At 40.3% G+C, this 19565-nt stretch overlaps 1 protein-coding gene across 4 annotated transcripts in view; it reads left to right on the forward strand.

The window, feature by feature from the left end:
• The window catches only part of LOC119824649 (sperm-associated antigen 6), a 141694-nt gene that overhangs the window by 56701 nt on the left and 65428 nt on the right, over nt 1-19565 (forward strand). For all 4 annotated transcript variants that reach the window (XM_038344955.1, XM_042055875.1, XM_038344956.1 and 1 more), the window contains one exon: nt 10321-10504. In XM_038344955.1, coding sequence (XP_038200883.1) covers nt 10321-10504 — 184 coding nt within the window. The remainder of the gene's footprint in view (nt 1-10320; nt 10505-19565) is intronic.

Consider the following 19565-nt stretch of genomic DNA (forward strand, 5'->3'; position numbering starts at 1 on the left):
CTCTTCCTTCAAAAGGAGCCTGGAGGCGCTTGGTGTCCTAGACCAATCTTTGCTGTGACTGAAACTGGTTGGATCTCCCCAGTTCCAGAGGAGGACCTATTCCTTGCGTCACAATCTGAAGAAGCCCACACTCCCTTGCAGGAATCCTCAGACCTGCCTGGAGGCCAGAGTCTGACCCCTTTGGGTGGATGGCCTTAGAACAGGAGCAGGACACCTGAGAACACTAGGGAAAGCTTGGGAAAGACAGGGATGGGAGAAACAGAGACAAGCCTGCAGAGGGAGCTGGGGGAAGGGGGTCTGTGCTCTCTTCCAGGGCAGGTTGCCCCAGGGTCCGCATTCACTCACCAGTTCAGATGGAATGTCAGTGCACAGGATCAGGGATTCCAGGCAGCCCAGGGTCGCCGCCCAGACAAAAGGGCCTACAATATATTTTGATCATATTCTTTTCCCTCTTTCAGCCCCTTCTAATTTTTCCCCCACCTCCCTGCTTATTCAATGTCATTTTTCTTTATTTCTTTCTTAAAAAGCAACACAAACCCCCCAAAACTAAGACAAAACTATGTAAAAGCACACAAAAGCCAACGAGTACAGTTTGTGTTGACCAAATACTCATGAGAGTGCGGCCTGCCCTGGAATATGGCTGATGTACCTAGTCTCACTCCATTAAGGAAAACTGATTTTTCTCCCCAGCAGATGTCAATTTCAAAGAGCTTCTTGTCCAGGGTGGGATTTTGTACCCACTTCTCTTTCTCCATTTTTGGATTTTGTGTGGCTTGAATTTATACACATTTTGTGCTTTCTGTCACAGTCTCTGTGTTCATAAGCGCAATAATCCTATTGTATCTGGAAAATGCTGTTTCCACTTCCTGTGACTTTTGAAATCTTCCTGCTTCTCTTCCATGTAGACCCCTGAGCCTTGAGGGGAGGGAGTCGATAAAGACATGTTTAGAATTGGTTGAGTGCTCCAAGGTCTCTCACTTTCTACAAATTCGAGTCTTCCTACTAATTCCCATCTACTGTAGGAAGCCTGTCTGCTGAGGTCTGAGCTCTGCACTATCTGTGGTATAATATGCAGTACATCATTGGGGGTGATTTTATTGCTATGCTCATTTAGTGGAATGTGAGTAGATGTTCTCCCTAGTGTCTATGACATATGTTGACATAAAAACCACAGCTCTCTTCTTAAATGATTCAGGAGCACAGATTTAGATTTCCCCAAATTCCAGGTTCCGACGTGGAAGCATTTTCAAAGCCTTTTTTTAGTTTTACAGAACAAAGTCATATCAGCACAAATGCATTGGTGGGGAAAAGAGGCAGGAATGAGATGTACGGAGCTATTCCATATGTTTAAGATCCTGTATCTAGCTCATGTTCTCCCTCCTTCTGCTCCTCATTTGGATCTTGGGAGCTCAGTCTGGTGCACCAGTGTGTGGCTCTGTCTGTATCTCCATCCATCGCCAGATGAAGGTTCTATGGTGATATGCAAGATATTCATCAGTATGACTATAGGATCTGGCCTTTTCCGGCTCCCTCTCCTCAGCTGCCCAAGGAACTAGCTGGGGGCATCTCCCTGGATACCTGGGAACCCCTCTAGAGTCAAGTCTCTTGCCAACCCTAAAATGGCTCTCTTAATTAAGATATATACTTCCCTGCTCCCATATCCACCCTTCCTATATCCCAACCATCCCGTTCACCCAAGCTCTCCCCATCCTCCCCTTCACACTTTTCTCTCCCTGTCTCCCCTTACTCCCATCCCACCCTGCCCCCAAGTTCCCAATTTTTGCCCGGCAATCTTGACTACTTCCAATATCCAGGAGGATGCTAAATATATTGCTTATCAATTTTGATGAATACAGATAAAGGATATTCAATAAAATAAAACCAATGTAAATTAAAAAAATATAAAAAAAGATCCTGTATCTATTGACTTTCTTAGCTCTTGGATTAGCAGAATCTAGTGTTCTGCTAAGTCAATAGCTTTTGTGGTGCTTTGAGTAAGAATTTCCAATAGGCTTTCATATTTGAATCTTAGGCATCAGGGAGTGGCACTAGTTGAGAAGGATTAGAAGGTGTGGCCTTGTTGGAGGAGTTGGGACCCTGCTGTTGAGGTTTCAAAAGCCCAAGCCAGGCCCAGTGTCTCTGTTTCTCTCTCTGCCTATTGATCAGGATGTACCTCTCAGCTACTGCTTCAGTACCCACATGCCTGCTGCTATGCTCCCGGCCATGCTGATAATGGACTAAGCCTCTGAAACTGTAAGCGAGCTCCAATTAAATGATTTCTTTCATAAATGTTCACTGGTTCATTATTTATAGCAACAGATCAGAGACTAAGATGATTTATAAGGTAATTTTAGTTAGGATTACAATATTCAGTTACAGCCTGAGATAAAGCCTTTGAATCTGCAAAATTCCAGTCTCTCAGAATACCAAAATTCTAGTCAGTCATCTCTGCAGACACAGATTCCTTCCAGGAGTTTTTTGTTCACAGAGAGACACAACAGTTTCTTTTTAGGACTTTTTGTTCACACATATATAGTCTCAGGTTCTTGGCCCCATTAACAGTGTCAGGGATGGGTTTCATCTCATGGAGTGGGCTTAAATAGAATAAAAAGTGGTTAGGTATGCCTGTAACATTTGTGCAACTAGTTTACAAGTGTGCATACCTTGCAGGCAGAACGTTGTTATAGCTGGGTGAGATCGGTGACTTCTGCAGTGGTGTGTATGCACCTCCCGGCACCATGAATGTAGTCAATAGGGAAGCAGCTTCCAGTGGACTTTGATTTCTCCAAGTATAAGTATGTGATATCTTTAGAAATAACATCTTTACATTAGATTGTGGAAGGTATAGCATTTGCAATAGCCTATAATGTTTGGAGGGTCTATGGAGCCACTAGGGCCAGTGACTCAAGATGATGTAACCAATTTCTGGCACTTGGAGTTTAAGTTGTAACAGATAATGTCTAATTGGGGCATTGTCTCTCCTATTATGTGCTAATTCTGTTGAAACTATATATATATAACTATATATATTGGCCAGGTGGTGGTGGCGCACGCCTTTAATCCCAGCACTCGGGAGGCAGAGGCAGGCGGATCTCTGAGTTCGAGGCCAGCCTGGTCTACAAGAGCTAGCTCCAGGACAGGCTCTAGAAACTACAGGGAAACCCTGTCTCGAAAAACCAAAAAAAAAAAAATAAAAAAATAACTATATATATTACATATATATTACACATATATATGCATATATACAGTAGTAGGTTCAAAAAAACTTTGAGAAGATCACTAGTGTTAGTTATCCCTTCTCTCCCCTACCTTTTCATCCTGCTCCTCATTTAATTCTGGTCTAATCTCCCCTTTGTCCCTTTATAGCACTGTATTTGGTTCTTCTTCCCCTTCTCCAAATCTTGTCCCTTATTAACTACCTAAGCTCTGTGGATACTCTAAATGAAATATACGTCTAAAGTTTAAAAGCTCACATCTACATATAAGAAAAATGCAATAGTTGCCTTTCTGGCTGTGAATTACTTCACTCAGAATGATTGCTTTTCGACTCCTCCATTTTCCTGAAATTTTTATAATTTTAACAGCACATTAATTAAATCAATTATTTTAGTTTAATTTTAATTAATTAATAAATTTTGTTTTGCATAACTATATCACATTTTCATTATCCATTCTTCAGCTGATGGGCATCTAGCTAGACTAATAGCTAGGCCAATTTCTAGCTTTTATTAGTAGAGCAGCGATGAACATGGATGAACAAGTATCTCTGTAGTGCAATATGGAGTCCTTCATATAGTTGTCTAAGAGTCACACACCTGGATCTTCATTCCCATCTTCCTGAGGAACTGCCACACTGCTTTCCATGGCTGTACCAGTTTACACTCCCACCAGTAATGGATGAGAGTTCCCCTTATTCAATATACTCATCAGTCTAATAAGCTACCATTTGTTTTATTGCTCTTGGCCATTTTGACTGGGGTACAATGAAATCTCTAAGTAGTTTTAATCTGTATATCCCTGTTGGCTAAGGATGTTGAACATTAAAAATAAAGTGTTTCTCAGCCATTTGTGTTTTATATTTTGAGAGCTCTGTTTAGTTCTATACCCATTTTAAAAGTGGTTTATTTGGCCGGGCGGTGGTGGCACATGCCTTTAATCCCAGCACTCAAGGCAGAGGCAGGTGGATCTTTGTGAGTTTGAGGCCAGCCTGGTCTACAAGAGCTAGTTCCAGGACAGGCTCCAAAGCTACAGAGAAACCCTGTCTCAAAGCAAAAAAAGTGGTTTATTTGTTTTTGCTACTCAGCTTATTGACTTCTTTGTATATTCCAGGCAGTTACTCTATCAGATGTATAATTGGTAGTTTTCCCATTCAGAATATGTTCTTAACTCCGACTATGGTGTTCTTTGCTGTACAGCACTTTTTACTTTGATTGCGTAAGGCTGACACTACACGTTACTTAAAGAAATAGTGGAACACAAATGACTGAGAGTATTAAGCCCCCCAGTATGTTTTAATTTCATATTAACATCCTGTCATATGGAGCTTCTGCAACTCTCTCTCAGGATGGTTTTCTGTGTTGAAGGATGTAACTCTCCCATAATCACTTTGTGTTTTCTGAGACAGAGGCTTGCTCTGTGACCCCATGTACTGACTGGTTTTGTGTGTCAACTTGACACAGACTAGAGGCGTCAGAGAGGAAGGATCCTCAGTTGAGAAAATGCCTCTGCAAGGTCCATCTGTAAGGCATTTTCTCAATTAGTGATCAATGGGGGAGGGCCTAGCCCATGTGGGTGCTACTGTCCCTGGGCTAGTGGCCCTGGGTTCTATTAGAAGGTGGGTTGAGTAAGCCATGGGAAACAAGCCAGTAAGCAGCTCCCCCAACCCCATGGTGTCTGCATCAGTTCCTGTCCTTGACTTCCTTCAGTGATGAATAAATAGCAAAGCTGAAGTGTAAGCCAAGCAAACCCTTCCCTCTCCAACTCGCCTTTCAGTCATGGTGTTTCTTTGTAGCGGTAGAAACCCTAACTAAGACACTCCAGGTTGTCAGGCCAAGTTCAGGTAGATTAGACATCGTGAGAGCCTCCTTTAACATTTCCCTTGCCAGACTCTGATCACTCATCAGACCAAGGGCAAGCCTAAAACTAAAACTAAACCAAACCTGTTAAATTAACTGTGGTCATTAACCTTAAAAAATTTAAACTTCAGGCTTTTACTTTAAGTTTAAAGGGATTGTTAAAGTTCAGGGCAGTTTTAATTTTGAGCTTAATAAGACTTCCTTACTAGGTAACAGGGTATTCAGAAGTACCTGAGAAATACTCCCAGAAAATCCCAGAGGAGGAAACAATTGGGTTTTCCCATGTAAGGATGAAGAGTCACATCTGGCTGATTCTGTAAATGAAACAAAAATGTGGACAATAGCGCAGCATAACAGTTTCATGGAGGAAGAACTTTCTGGAAGGCTTTTGTTTTTACTAGATTCAGTAGACAATGATGTAACAGATTCTCAGGCTGTACCAAAACTAATTTAGGTGAAAACTTATAAATAACCTAACGTCAGGCCGGGCGGTGGTGGCGCACGCCATTAATCCCAGCATTCGGGAGGCAGAGGCAGGCGGATCTCTGTGAGTTCGAGACCAGCCTGGTCTACAAGAGCTAGTTCCAGAACAGGCTCTAAAGCTGCAGAGAAACCCTGTTTCGAAAAACCAAAAAAAAAAAAAAAACTTAACTTCTACTAATTGTATTTTTGGTTCAGTACTTCTTTGGTCTCCAAGGAAATTTAAGAAACCCAGAATTATGTTTGTATTCCATGACCACCACATTATTCAGAAGAAATCTTTAAAAAATTTCCAATTTACTCCATTTTCCCTTTTAAAATCCATCTCAAGCCTGTTTATGCTGCCATTTAAATTTTTTTTTGTGATGTTGTACAAAAATATAAACTTTAAAAATGAAGTTTTAGTAATCACCAGTATTAAGGAGTCTGGGTGGTTTGGATTTTCAGTGCCTAAAAGGCCTGGAATGAGAAAAAACTATTTCCATTTTTTGACATAAAAGACAAGATAAAATTTCTTACTTTGCTAATACTGTGAGCATATCAGTGGATGGATGTTTAATTTGATCAGGAGCCATGTATTAATTTGAAATGAACTTTACTTGTTTTTAGTTACTTGCTTTAGGTTTAACTTAGACAGTATATAAGAAGGCTAAATAAAGCTTGTATTGGTAACTGAATTATGTTTGTACTCAGCATGACCGCAGCTGTAGTTCTGAGCACATTATAAAGAATTTGATCATTTGTAAGGCGACTGACCATTAACTTGTATGGCTAAATTATTTCTAACAGTTTACAAGAAGTTAGTAGCTTTTATAAGACTAGGATTTTATAGTTTTATCACTGTTAAGTTTGAACCTTAAAACATTAAAAAGAAGATCCTTTAGCATCAAAATAAATACAGTTGTAAAGACAAAGGGACTAGACCTATATTTTTTAGTCAGTTTCTGATAGTGAGAATAGACCTTAGGAATTTACAGAACTTATTTATTAAATATGCCTTATTTATTAAACATAAGTTGTTTCTTATTTAAAAATTTAGAACCTGGGTTTGAACACTGTTAGCAAAGATGTGAGTAGTTAGACACACATCTCCAAGTCAGTTTTTATTATCCTGAGTTTTGTTTCATTATATCTTTAAACCTTGGGAATTTGTTGTCATATAAAAGTCATACTAATTAAAAATATCTTAGAGACCTGCTGTGGCCTCCTTAGTATAAAGGAAGACGTAGTAAGCAGAGGGCTCAGAAATACTAAGAAGTTTCCCAAGTGCTGCCTTTACCAATAACAGCCACGGTTGTTCCTGGCTTCCCTCTGGTCTTCCTGCTAGTCTTTTCTAGAGATGGAGGTGCCAGCAGGTCAGTATTACTTTCATGTTTTAATAAGATTGGATTTATTTACTTTTTAATTTAGTCCCTTTTAGAGCAAAAACCATAGCTGAAGGAACACACGAAGCTTTCCTCCCATTTCTATCTCTTCCATTTATAATTAGAGATGGGTACATGTGGGGAATTATGACATGCATAATTTATAATTAATAAGAAAGATTATTTCTGTGAGTTACCACTTAAGCAACAGCTTTATTTAATGGACTGATAACTCATTCTGCTTCAGGTGTTACATTTCTTATAGAATTTAAGTAAGAGTCTCAAGAAAGCAACGTCAAAATTTTTAGTGGTGATAGGCAGGTAAGAGCATATACAATCTGACATAGCCTGAAATTGAAAAATGTGCTCCTTTAGTTTATTTACCATGATAGTCAAGCTCTCATTTACGCATTGGTTGGAAGAGAAGGAGACAATGCCTTCCCTATACTGAATGACCGATACCCCAGGGAGTTGAACCAGCATTGGCACACGTGCTCCGTGTCCTAGGCGCACTGTTTCACTGGGCTTGTTTGAATGTTTTCTCCATCAAGAGACCATCGATCAATGTGTATTGAGTTGTTGCCAATATGAGCGAAAGCAAATGAAAAATAAACAAAAGTTAAACAAACAGACAAGAAGCTAAGCTCTGGGGAGCCAGGCTAGCTCATGCTGCTGGTGGTGGAGCCCTGCCTGCTGTGCCTAGGAATTCAGGTGCTGCCACTCTGCCTGGTGTGGAAAAGGCCGACAGGCAGCAAGCAACCACAGAGATTTGGGTTCCAGTTTGATCACGCAGGACGGCGAGCCCCCAAAGTATGCGACTGGCCTGCAGGCCCAGTGGCGGCAGTTGATTCTGCCCACACTGCCAAGACGTGTCCAGAAAAAATATTTTCCCTTTCTCCAGTTTATAAAAATAACTGACTAAAATTTTATCTCCCCTTTCATGGACTCTCTTTACATTAGGTCCTATGTATATAAAGTTGCAGAGCTATAGCTCCGAATTACTTTGTTTTGTGTATATTAACAAACATTTCGATAATGGTACAGAATGCTCTGTTGGAAAGGACTGAGGAGAATCCGGGCTGATCCCACTCTCTCACTTAAGGTCTCAAATCCTTTTCAGTGAGAGGCTCAAGCTTTCTGCATCTCTATATCTATTCAAAGAAACCTTTTCATACCTTCCCCTGAGGTTGTATGCCTCACACTGGGGGCCAGTTGCAGGAGTCCCTACAGGCATCATGGCAGGCAGGGAACTGAACCTTAAGAAGGTGAGAATGGAAACTGTCCAGTACAACTTAGTCAGAGTAGATCTCACGGAGCGTCTGATGCCAGGGATTTTATTGGCAGCATATTTAAACACAGTACAATTTGGGAAAAAAGTTTCCTGATGTAATACAATCCCCGGTTTGCAAGGAGACATGCTTACCTTGAAACTCAACTCTAAGTGTGTGTCATTTCTTCCAAGGTGTGTTCTAGAGATAGGATACATGTATTTAGCTTAAGGGCCTGGGGAAGGATATGGCACGAGAAGAATATCAGTCATAGGATAGATAGCATAGATGTCATTTAAGCTAATCGCCACCTACAGTCCTGGTCATAGGTGCTTGATATGGCCTGGTCCTCCATATAACGCAGATCACCAGGCTGTTAATCACCTCCAATTCCCAGACTTCTGAATGGAAATAAGGTTGTATGTCCTTTCCTTTGAGAGGACAATCATGTGTGCTTAATATTTCTGGTTTCCCTGGAGGTCTGTGGGCACAACAACCTTCACACTCATAAGTTCATATATGCAACTGCATTGCTGTGTCCAGAAAACACTTTTCTAGAAGGGTCAAATAACTTATATTGTACTGTTTAGTTTACCAGGAGAAAATGAAAATATATGACTATTTTACCTTTATGTTTATGTGGTGACTGCTCAGGACATCCTAAAACATTGTTATTTCATGATAACTTGGGATACAAGAAAAATTAATAGAGGTCATGAAAGTCCTGCCATGATTACAGACTGAAGACAAGTAAAAGAATGAATTAGCTGACAGAAAGCACAGTTATCGACAGCCTTTTGGGGTCCAGCTCCAAGGTCCTCTTCAGGGTTCAGATTGGATGCTCCAGCAAGTGAAAGGAACTTATTTATTTCTTAGGGTAACTGAGGGTGAATGAACTCTTGCACACATGTGCTCTTCTGAACAAGAGTCTTAATTCTTCTGCCTCTATTCTAATTTCCTGTCCTAATTATAATTCTTCCTAGCTTCTTGTCTTTTTAGCCTCCAAACTTTTCTCTTCTATAGGAGGCTTGGAGTGATAATAAAAAACTCTAAAAGTTACCTCTCATTGCTCAAAAGCACATTCCTAGGGTAAGCGAATAAGGAGCTGAGCCATTTACCACGGCAACACAAGGATGTCATGGCTTCAGGAGTAAGACTGTGACCAGACAGGGAGGAGGACACAGTTTCCAGTGATAAACTTTGAGACATAGGTCTGTTGTCAGTAGACTGGCAAGCGAAGAATTGGCATGCTTCTCTTAGGGTGCTTTGTGTAGTGACCTTGGTTGGACACCCGTGATTCTGACCTTGTGCATAACTGTAAAGTTTTAAACTCATGATCTATTTGCAAAAATCCTTTAGTCTAGTTTGAACTTGCTCTGAGGTGAAAGTGAGCTAATCATGTGTAGTTAGTCTGAGCAAAAGAACAAAGCAGGCTTTTAAGTGTCTACAGCCTCGTGGGACAAATAGATCCAGTTTTGAAGCATGTCCAAGTATATTTTCTTTTTATCAATATTATATAAATAAATAAAAAGTCATCTTTATGAACACTCACAGATATATGTGCCCATAAGGTTGAGAAGTAATCATGAGATTACATATGTACATCACATGAGATTACACACTACAATGCAGGTATTGGGGAGACACCAAACTGTCTTACCAAATGTGAGCAACAGTTTTCAGAGTCGATGGTCCTGCAGGTCTTGCCAAGACAGGTTACCCTCCATCAGAGTCTCTCATCTGATGGGTTGACATCTGAATTATAAATCGCCGTATGTTGTATAGTTCCTTGGTCTCCAACATACAGTGACATATTTGAACAATCTAAGTGTTTGTATGAGCTAAATAATATCATCAGTATCATGAAATCTCATTACTTTGTGAAATTATGAAAAACTCATGTTTATATTTGATTTTTACAATTTTCAAATGCATGCGTAAGTGTAAGGCATTTGAAAATGTAATTATAAACATATTGTATTTTTAGTTTACCAAAGAAGAGCAATGGGGGAATTTCAAAGCATCAAAATGATTTTTCAGTTTGTTTTGTCTTTTGTATTCCATATCTTTTAAGTTTAAGTTTTCTTTAATTCTAAAGCTGTTTTTAATCTGTTCTGCTGTCTTGCCTGATAGCGTTTCTACAAGAAAGCAGCTGCCTTTGTGCTGAGAGCAGTTGGTAAACATTCCCCGCAGCTGGCCCAGGCCATAGTCGACTGTGGAGCTCTGGACACACTGGTGATATGCTTGGAGGACTTTGACCCTGGAGTCAAGGAGGCTGCAGCCTGGGCACTTGGATATATTGCAAGACACAATACAGGTAATGGAGCATATTTGAAAGTAGGGTAACTCCAGATTTATTACATAAATCCAGTTTTAATAAATAGTTGATTGAGTTTTAGGGTGATTGAGTCCATGGTAAATCAGGTTTTGAGTGTTAGTCCAGCTATTTAGATCACATGCCCACAACATGCTTATACATAATAGTCTTACAAGAAAAAATGAAGGAAAGGGTGGTGTAAGGAAAGAGACTGTTCTCCAAGGCTTCGGTAGCCAGTTATATGAATGGTAGCACCAGAATCTGGGTTTAATTCTGATGCCAAGTTCATGTTACTATCTGCTTTCTGAGAATACTGTTGACAACCCATAAAACTAGCAGTACCAGTAGAGACAGAAAATAGTATATAAGAAAATTAAGAAAGAATATTATTGTCTTCCTTAGAAGGATTTAAAATTAATATATAAAATTCATTGCCTAATTTGTAGAGCAGCAAGAAGTTCTTTGTTTTTCTTCTTTCTTTCTGTTTTGATTTCAAGATTTTTAAGACAGGGTTTCTCTGTGTATCCCTGGCTGTCCTGGAACTCACTCTGTAGATCAGGCTGGCTTTAAACTCATAAAGATAAACCATTCTGTGCCTCCCAAGTTCTGGGATTAAAGGCATGTGTCACCATGCCCAGCTTAGAATAATGGTTCTTAATCTCTGGGTTACAACCTATTTTGGGGTCAAACTACCCTTTCACAGTGGTCCCATACCAGATATATTGCATATCAGATACATTATGATTCATAACAGTAGCAAAATTATAGTTATGTAGTAGCAACAAAACCTCTAGAGTTTGGTTTCCTAATAGGTTCACTTAAGCCTGTTATTTAGTACTCATTGGGAAAGTAAGCAGTACTTTTCTTTTTTTAACTCGCATATGTTAATGATATGTAATAATAGGCTTCATTATGACATTTTCTTACACACACATACACACACACACACACACACAAAATGTATTTTGAATTTACACACCCTGCTCCCCCAAACCCCATTACCTTCTCTGTTCTGCCTCCTGCTAATTCTTTTCCTTTTCCTAGTCCTCTGTTTTCATTAGGGTTACTATTGCTGTGATAAAACACCATGATACAGAGGCCATGGAAGAGTGCTGCCTACTGGCTTGCTCCTCATGACTTGCTCGGCTCATCTTATTACACTCAGGAGCACCAGCCCAGGGTGGCACCACCCACAATTGAAGTGGCCCCTCCCCATCAATCACTAATTAGGAAAATGCCCTACAGGCCTGCCTACATCCTGGTATTATGCAGGCATTTTCTTATTTGAGATTCCTTCCTCTCTGATGACTTTAGTTTGTGTCAAGTTGACATAAAACTGTCCAGCACATCCTCCTTTTCTTCTTATGTCGTATTATTTTATATTTTTGTTTACCCAGTGAGTTTTATTGGGGTTGAGAATTTGATACATGACTACTCAGTATTACATAATTTTTGTCCTTCCCTCTCCTTTCTCCAAGTCCTCTTATATCCCCACTCTCACATCTTCCCAAATTCATGCCCTATTTTAGAATTATATATTAATATATTACATATATTAATACATATACATTAATTCTTATAATCCTTAATTGCATTTATCTTTAATTATAGTATAATGATTATATTATATAATTTTATAATGTTTATACATTACATACATATTTATGCATAAATATAATATTTATATTACACAACATAAAATATTATATTTATTAATTTTAACATAATATAACATACAATATTAATATAATAATAAACTAGTAATACATAATATAAATATTACATTTAATACATAAAATATATTATAATATAGTTATATATAATGCAATAAATATAATTATATTTTATTAATTATAAATATCACATTAAATATTGATATAACAATTACTATATATTAATATATACAATATATGACTGCATATTATACATAAATTTATGTTAATAGTATATAATTATATGTTAATGAATATGAATATTAATATATAGTATAGTCTACTGAGTCCAATTAGTTTTATGTGCATTAGCATTTGTTTAGGGTTGACTATTTAGAATTGGGAGCTAATCCCTGAAGACAGCTGGCTCTCCTTCCTTCACACCCATCAAAATCCTGCAGTTTATAATCTAGGGTAGACTTTGAGAAACTTTCTCCATCCCTGTTGGCATCTACTTGCTGTGGCCTTTGCAGGTCTTGTTGAGAGTTCATGGACCCAGCATCCCTGTCCTGTCCAGCAGACACTGTCTTGTAGCAATCATCTGCTCCTCAGGCCCTTAACATCTGTTTCCCTGCTCATCTGTCACGTTCCCTGAGCCTTAGGTGTAAGAGTTGTGTTATAGATGTCTCTCATGGGACGGGGTATCCCATGGCCACTTACCCTCTGCATTTTGACCAGCTGTAGATCTCTCTAGTAGAATCTTCAAAAAGAAGCCACCCTGATGAGGGAATGAGAGTCGCAATGATCTATGGGTATAAAGATAAGTATTCAGAAGATAGATGGGCACTATATCCATTTAGGAACACGGTAGTAGTATGTTCTCATATTTCCATCTTTGGGTTCTTGGCTAGGTTTGCAGCACCAGGCATGTGCTCCCTTTCCTCCTTCTAGCTGCCCCCCATATAATCCTCCTTGCTCTCTTTCAAATTCATGGTCTCTTTTCTCATTAATTATTGTTACATACAGATATGTATATCCATATATATTTCAAAAAAAAGTAAGCATGCCCTGTTCAGTCTGTATAATGTCCTTTGTATATATGTCAGACCTGACTATTTTGTGCTGGATCACCAGTTTGTGTGCTCTTCCCTGAGAAAGACTATTTCTTCTGATCCTCGTGTTGTTTAGTTGCCTGTAATTCTTTGTGTAGGGTTGAGTCCTTGTGAAGGTCCCTCATCTCCCTTAGCATGTCTGTTGTTGTCTTTCTTTAGATTTGGGAAGTTTTCTTCTATGATTTTGTTCAGGAAATACCGTGTTTTTGTGATATAGACCATTGGAGTTACAATGTTTGTAGTAGTTCCTTGTGTGGATTACTGGTCTCAACATTGTTACATGTGTTTAGTTCTTTGATTGCTGTTACCACAGTCTTGTCAGGATGTGGACCAGAAGAATGATGTTTGGTTTTCAGTTTCAGGGGCCACACTAGGTTTTGAGGGTTCAGACTCCCAGCAGTCCCCGATAAGCATAGTTAACGAGGTGGGTGTTATGCTAGTGGTGGGGGAAATTGACTGACTGGAGGTGTCTTAAGTAGATTTTGTGGCCTGGCTCCATGGGAATCAGCACTGGCAGAAATATGGGTCAGTTCCACATGTGGTGGTGTGTCCCAAGGGAATAGAGATGGGCTGAGAGGGCAGGCCAGGATAGACAGCAGTAGCTAGTCCAGGGTTACCCTAGAGACGCCAGATGGGTTCCTGCCAATTATGGTGGCCATAATATCCCTGGAAGAGCTTGGGTCTGGAGTTGGTGGAGACTCACAAAGGAATCACTGTTTTTCTTTAAAGTCTTTTTTTTTTAAATCTTGGAGATGTTGCAGTACACACAGTATAGAAGTCACAGGATTATGAAATGTGTATCACATCTACTTGATCTTGAGATGTATTTCTCCCAATTTCTTTCTAACTAGCTATGTGTTAGTGAAGAAAAATAAAGTAAAATAAATTTCTTCTTTATGTTCTTTGGGCATAGTGGTCATGTGTTAAACATAACATTTTACCATGTTTTCTGGGTGGTTATCTAATTTGTTGCTTGTTTTCTGGATTTAGTTTGCAATTTGATAAGAAATATATTGTGGTTCTTCAGAAAAATTATATTAATTTAGTGTGTGTGTGTGGTACACGAGTGGAGTTTAGAGGACAACTTTCTGCTTCATTCTCTCCTTCTGCCATGTAGGCCCCAGAGATTGAACTCAGGTCACCAGCTTGACAACAAGGGCTTTCATTCACTTAGCTGTCTCACCAGCAGAACCTCTTCTGAGTTTTTATTTTATTTTTAAAATTAGGAACTCTTGATTAATTAAACCTGCCCTTTTGTATTTAAGAATGAATTTTGATTCTAGAACAACCAAGTATAATGATTTAATCTCAGCTTCTGATCACTTAGCGTCAACCTTTACATATGCTACTAGTAATGAGCAACATTACCATCATGGTAGTCATGAGAGAGCATGTAAGGCTCTTCAGAGAGCATTACTATATGTCAGTACCAATTTCTGTTTTAATTACTATTCTGTTGTCGTAAAAAAATCCACCATTACCAAGACAACTTACAGAAGAAAGAGTTCACTGGGGGCTTACAGTTTTCAAAGGTGAGTCTATGACCATCATGTCAGACCATGACAGCAGGCAGGCAGGCATAGTGCTGGATCAGTAGCTGAGAGCTCACATATGATCCATAACCATAATGCAGAGAAAGTTAGCTGTGGAATGGCATTGGCTTTTGAAACCTCAAAACCCACCCCAACATATATACTTCCCCCAACAAGGTCATACCTCCTAATCCTTCCAAAAGAGTTCCACCAACTGGGTGCCATGTACTCAAACATATGAGCATATGGCGGTAGGCATTCTCATTTAAACCACCATGTGAATCATTCCGTGGAAAGTATATGATAGTTAGGTAAGCCTGAGCCTGTACGTGAGGCGGAAAGCAGTGCTCCTTCACAGTTTGTGCTTAACTCAGTGCTAAACTGTAACCTGTAAGCTTAAACAACCCCTTTCTTCCCTTGTTTTTGATTATGGTATTTATCAAAGTAACAGAAGTGAAGTTAGAACAACAGTCCACAGGAAAATAAGAACTATACCATATATTTTGGGTGCCCATTTTGATCTTATAGTTGTCTTTAGATAAATGACCCATGATCCAGGTTGCTTTACAAATAGGCTAATTGCCTTAAAGCATTTTACTTAAGATAGAATATCTGGTGGTCCAAAGGTGGTGATTCATGGTATAATGCTATGATTACGTAGAGCACTTCTTTGTCTCTTTTGGTTTGATGGTATAGCTTTGTCAACATGGTGACAGGTAGTCACATTTAGCTTTGTTCACATCAGCTGCGACTAGTGCATTTTCACCCTTAATTCAATTAAAAACTGATTCTTAATTTAGATATTTAGATTAGCCTCTTTTTCTTTGATTATTATTAGTTCATGCACACATACACACACATACACACACACGTATACATATACCCTCCTCAGTCTGGTTTTACTGTTTGTGTGTATGTGGTTTCAGGGTTGACCAGTTGGTATTGGATAATCAACTGGGGGACTCATCCCTGGGAATGACTAAGTCTCCCTGACTCAGGAGTCATTCATGGCCTGTAGTTCTTTGTCTAGGAGTGAGACCTCAGGAGATTTCCCCACTACTGAATAAGCATGTCTATTGATATTATCATGGGTCAGGTGTTGTTTATGCAGCCATTTCTAGGCAAGGCAATGTCACAGCAGACTTCCTTATATTCTTGCCTTTAGAATCTTTTTACTCCCCATCTCATAGTTCTTTGAGCTATAGGTGCAGGAACTGTAATGCAGATGTATCCATTGGGGGTGAGCTCCCCACAATCTAGGAAGAAATAAAATGGCTAAGTGTCAGAAGTGTTTATTATTGTTAGCAATTAGGGAAGTACAAGTTAAAACTCATATTTTGCCAGTCAGAATGGCAAAGATCAGCAAAACAATGAACAACAAATGTTAGAAGGGATATGGGGAAAAGGAACCCTCAGTCACTGTTAATGAGATTGCAAACTGGTGCAACCATTCTAGAAATTAATATGGAGAATCATCAAAATACTAAAAATAAATATGATCCAGCTATACCACTCCTTGGCACATGTCCAAAGGACTCCACATCCCAATATACAGATAAATTGCTCAACAATGTCCATTCATGCCTTTTCCACAATAGCTAGGAAGTGGATGGAGACAGCCTAAATGTCCTTCAACCAATGCATGGATAATGAAAATGTGGTACATATACACTATTGGAATACTATTCAGCTATAAAGAAAAATGAAATTATGAAAACTGCAAGTAAATGGATAGAACTAGAAAAGATTATGTTGAGCGAGGTAACCCAGACCAAGAAAGACAAATATTGCATGTTCTCTCTGTAAGTGTTACAGCTCAGATGGAAAGGGATCCTGGCAGTCGGGAGTCAAGGAATACTACAAAGTCATCATAAGCCTAGCAGCTTACAGCTCTGCTCCAGGGAAAGATTCCCCAGTGTAACAGCTCTGCTCTGGCAGGGGAGGGTTTCCCCAGCCAAGTTGTTATAGTTCTGCGCAGGTCCCCAGGAGTGTAACAACTCTGTTCCAGATAGGGGAAGGTTTCCCCAGCAAACGTGGTGCAGTACTGCTCTGTTCTGCTCCAGCTCTGAGGAAGGTTGTCACTTCTCTGCTTTACTTTATTCCAGCAAAGAAAGGTGTCATCCAGACCTCATTCAAGAGATTTATTAGGAGGGAAGAATTCAGGAGAGTGGCTGCTTCTGCCAGGGTAGAAAAAGGCAGGTCCCAACTGAGCAGGTACAGGATTTATCTAGGACTTCTTAAGGGTGAAGTTTTCCAGGGTGAAGATTTTCAGGGTGGAAATTGGTTGGATTTCAAACCCTGATCTTAGACAAGCTCAGAAATGGACTGGATTTAGTGTTCAGGCATTGGTTGGTTTTGTGTTTATGGATTGGTTGGTTTTGGTGCTGAGTTGTTCAAGGGCAGAGTGTGTTTCTTTGGCTCTAGTTTCAGGGTCAGGGTGTGTTTCTTTGGCTGGCCCTTTTACCCTACACTCCTTCATCCTCAGTTCCTAGTATATAATATGTAGTGGCCACAGGAATCACAGGCCTGAGCGGGAAATAGTAGGATATTTCCCCGTGGAGCACCTGCTCTGGACTTCATTTACTCAGCCTAGTTTTAGCTGTTGAGGTCAAGTGTGGGCTGGGGGAAGGGCTTAGAGGGGAAAGGGACTCTGCTGCCAGGGCTGATGACCTGATTTCAGGTAGAACCAACTCTTGAAAGTTGTTCTCTGACCTCTACAAGTGTGCACATCACCCTGACACCTGCAATAGTGTACACACACACACACACACACACACACACTCAAAACAACAACACAACCTAAACTAAACAGCAGCAACAACAATAAAGCATGGTTTCAAGAATTAAAAGTGGAAAGACTGTCATTTTTTTTTCTATCCAGAAATCCTCCCAAAGGATTTAAGAAATTTAAGAAATTTCTTAAATTTAAGAAATTTAAGAAAGCATATTTTTGGTATTTTATTTTTATTTTACATAAAACCACAGCTCCTCCTTCCTTCTCCTCCTCTTTCTCACCTCCCCCCAAACCACCCCATCCACTTCTCTGGAAGGGTAAGGCCTCCCATGGGGAGTCAACAAAACCTGGCACATTCACTTGAGACAGGACCAAGGCCTCCTCCCCTGCATCAAGGCTGAGCAAGGCATCCCACCATATAGACTGGGCTTCAGAAAGGAAAGAGATATCTTGATAGATGGAGACATTATAGGACTAGGGAGAAACCTGATGCTGGGGAAATTCCCAGGAAACTACAAAAATGACCCCAGCTAGGACCCTAGCAATAGTGGAGAGGGTGCCAAAAATGACCTTGCCCTGTAAACACCCTATCATCATGAATCTTCATCCAGTAACTGATGGAAGCAGATGCAGAGATCCACAGCCAAGCACCAGGAGGAGCTAGCTACTGGAGTCCAGTCAAAGAGAGGGAGAAGGGATTATTCGAGCAAGGTGTGGGGTGGATGGAGGGGAGTGTCAAGATCATGATGGGGAAACCCACAGAGACAGTTGACATGAACTTGCAGGAACTTATGGGTTCTGGACTGACAACTGGGGATCCCGCATGGAACTGAACAAGGCCCTCTATATGTGGGCAACATTTTTGTAGCCTAGTTTGTTTGTGTGACCCCTAGCAGTGGGACCAGTATCTATCCTCAATAAAAGCATAAAGTTGTATCCAAGGTTGTACAATGGAGGCATTCTTCTCTGCTTTGTCTTTCTTTTCAGCCTGTATGAGGTAGTTCTTTATAAATTCTTTTTTTTTTTTGGTTTTTTTCGAGACAGGGTTTCTCTGTGGCTTAACCAATTTTCATACCAAATGTTGTAATAATAGTTTACCCTTCCCATGATCCTCCTAGATCCTCCCGATATCCCCACCCACCCAACTCCCCCCCCCCTCTCTCTCTTAATTTAAAGGTAAATTTAGGGTAGCATCTAGCTATCCTAAACTCTAGGAAAAGTATTATTATTATTATTATTATTATTATTATTATTATTATTATTGTTACAAATTTTCACCTCTTCCCCTCCTCCCATTTCCCTCCCCTCCCCCCATCCCCCTTTCCCTTCCCTCTCCAGCCCAAAGAGCAGTCAGGGTTCCCTGTCCTGTGGGAAGTCCAAGGTCCTCCCCCCTCCATCCAGATCTAGGAAGGTGGGCATCCAAACAGACTAGGTTCCCACAAAGCCAGTATATGAAGTAGAATCAAAACCCAGTGCCATTGTCCTTGGCTTCTCAGTTAGCCATCCATGTAAGCCACGTACAGAGTTCTGTTTGATCACGTGCTCCATCAGACCCAGTCCAGCTGGCCTTGGTGAGTTCCCATTAGATTGGCCCCACAGTCACAGTGGGTGGGCGCACCCCTTACGGACCTGACTTCCTTGCTCATATTCTCTCTCCTTCTGCTCCTCATTTGGACCTTGGGAGCTCAGTCCAGTGCTCCATTGTGGGTCTCTGTCTCTATCTCCATTCATCGCCAGATGAAGGTTCTATGGTGGTATACAAGAAATTCATCAGTGTGGCTATAGGATAGGGTCAGTTCAGGTGCTCTCTCCTCTGCTGCTCAAGGAACAAGCTGGGGACATCTCCTTGGATACCTGGCAACCTCTCTAGAGTCCAGTCTCTTGCCAACCCTCAAGTGGCTCCCTTAATTGAGATATATACTTCCCTGCTCCCATATCCACTCCTTCTCCATCCCAACTGTCCCATTCCCCCAAGTTCTCCCCATCCTCCCCTTCTCACTTCTTTCTCCCCATCTCTCCTTACCCCCATTT

This window comes from Arvicola amphibius, chromosome 10 (assembly GCF_903992535.2).
Source record: "Arvicola amphibius chromosome 10, mArvAmp1.2, whole genome shotgun sequence".
In the NCBI taxonomy this organism is placed as follows: domain Eukaryota; kingdom Metazoa; phylum Chordata; class Mammalia; order Rodentia; family Cricetidae; genus Arvicola; species Arvicola amphibius.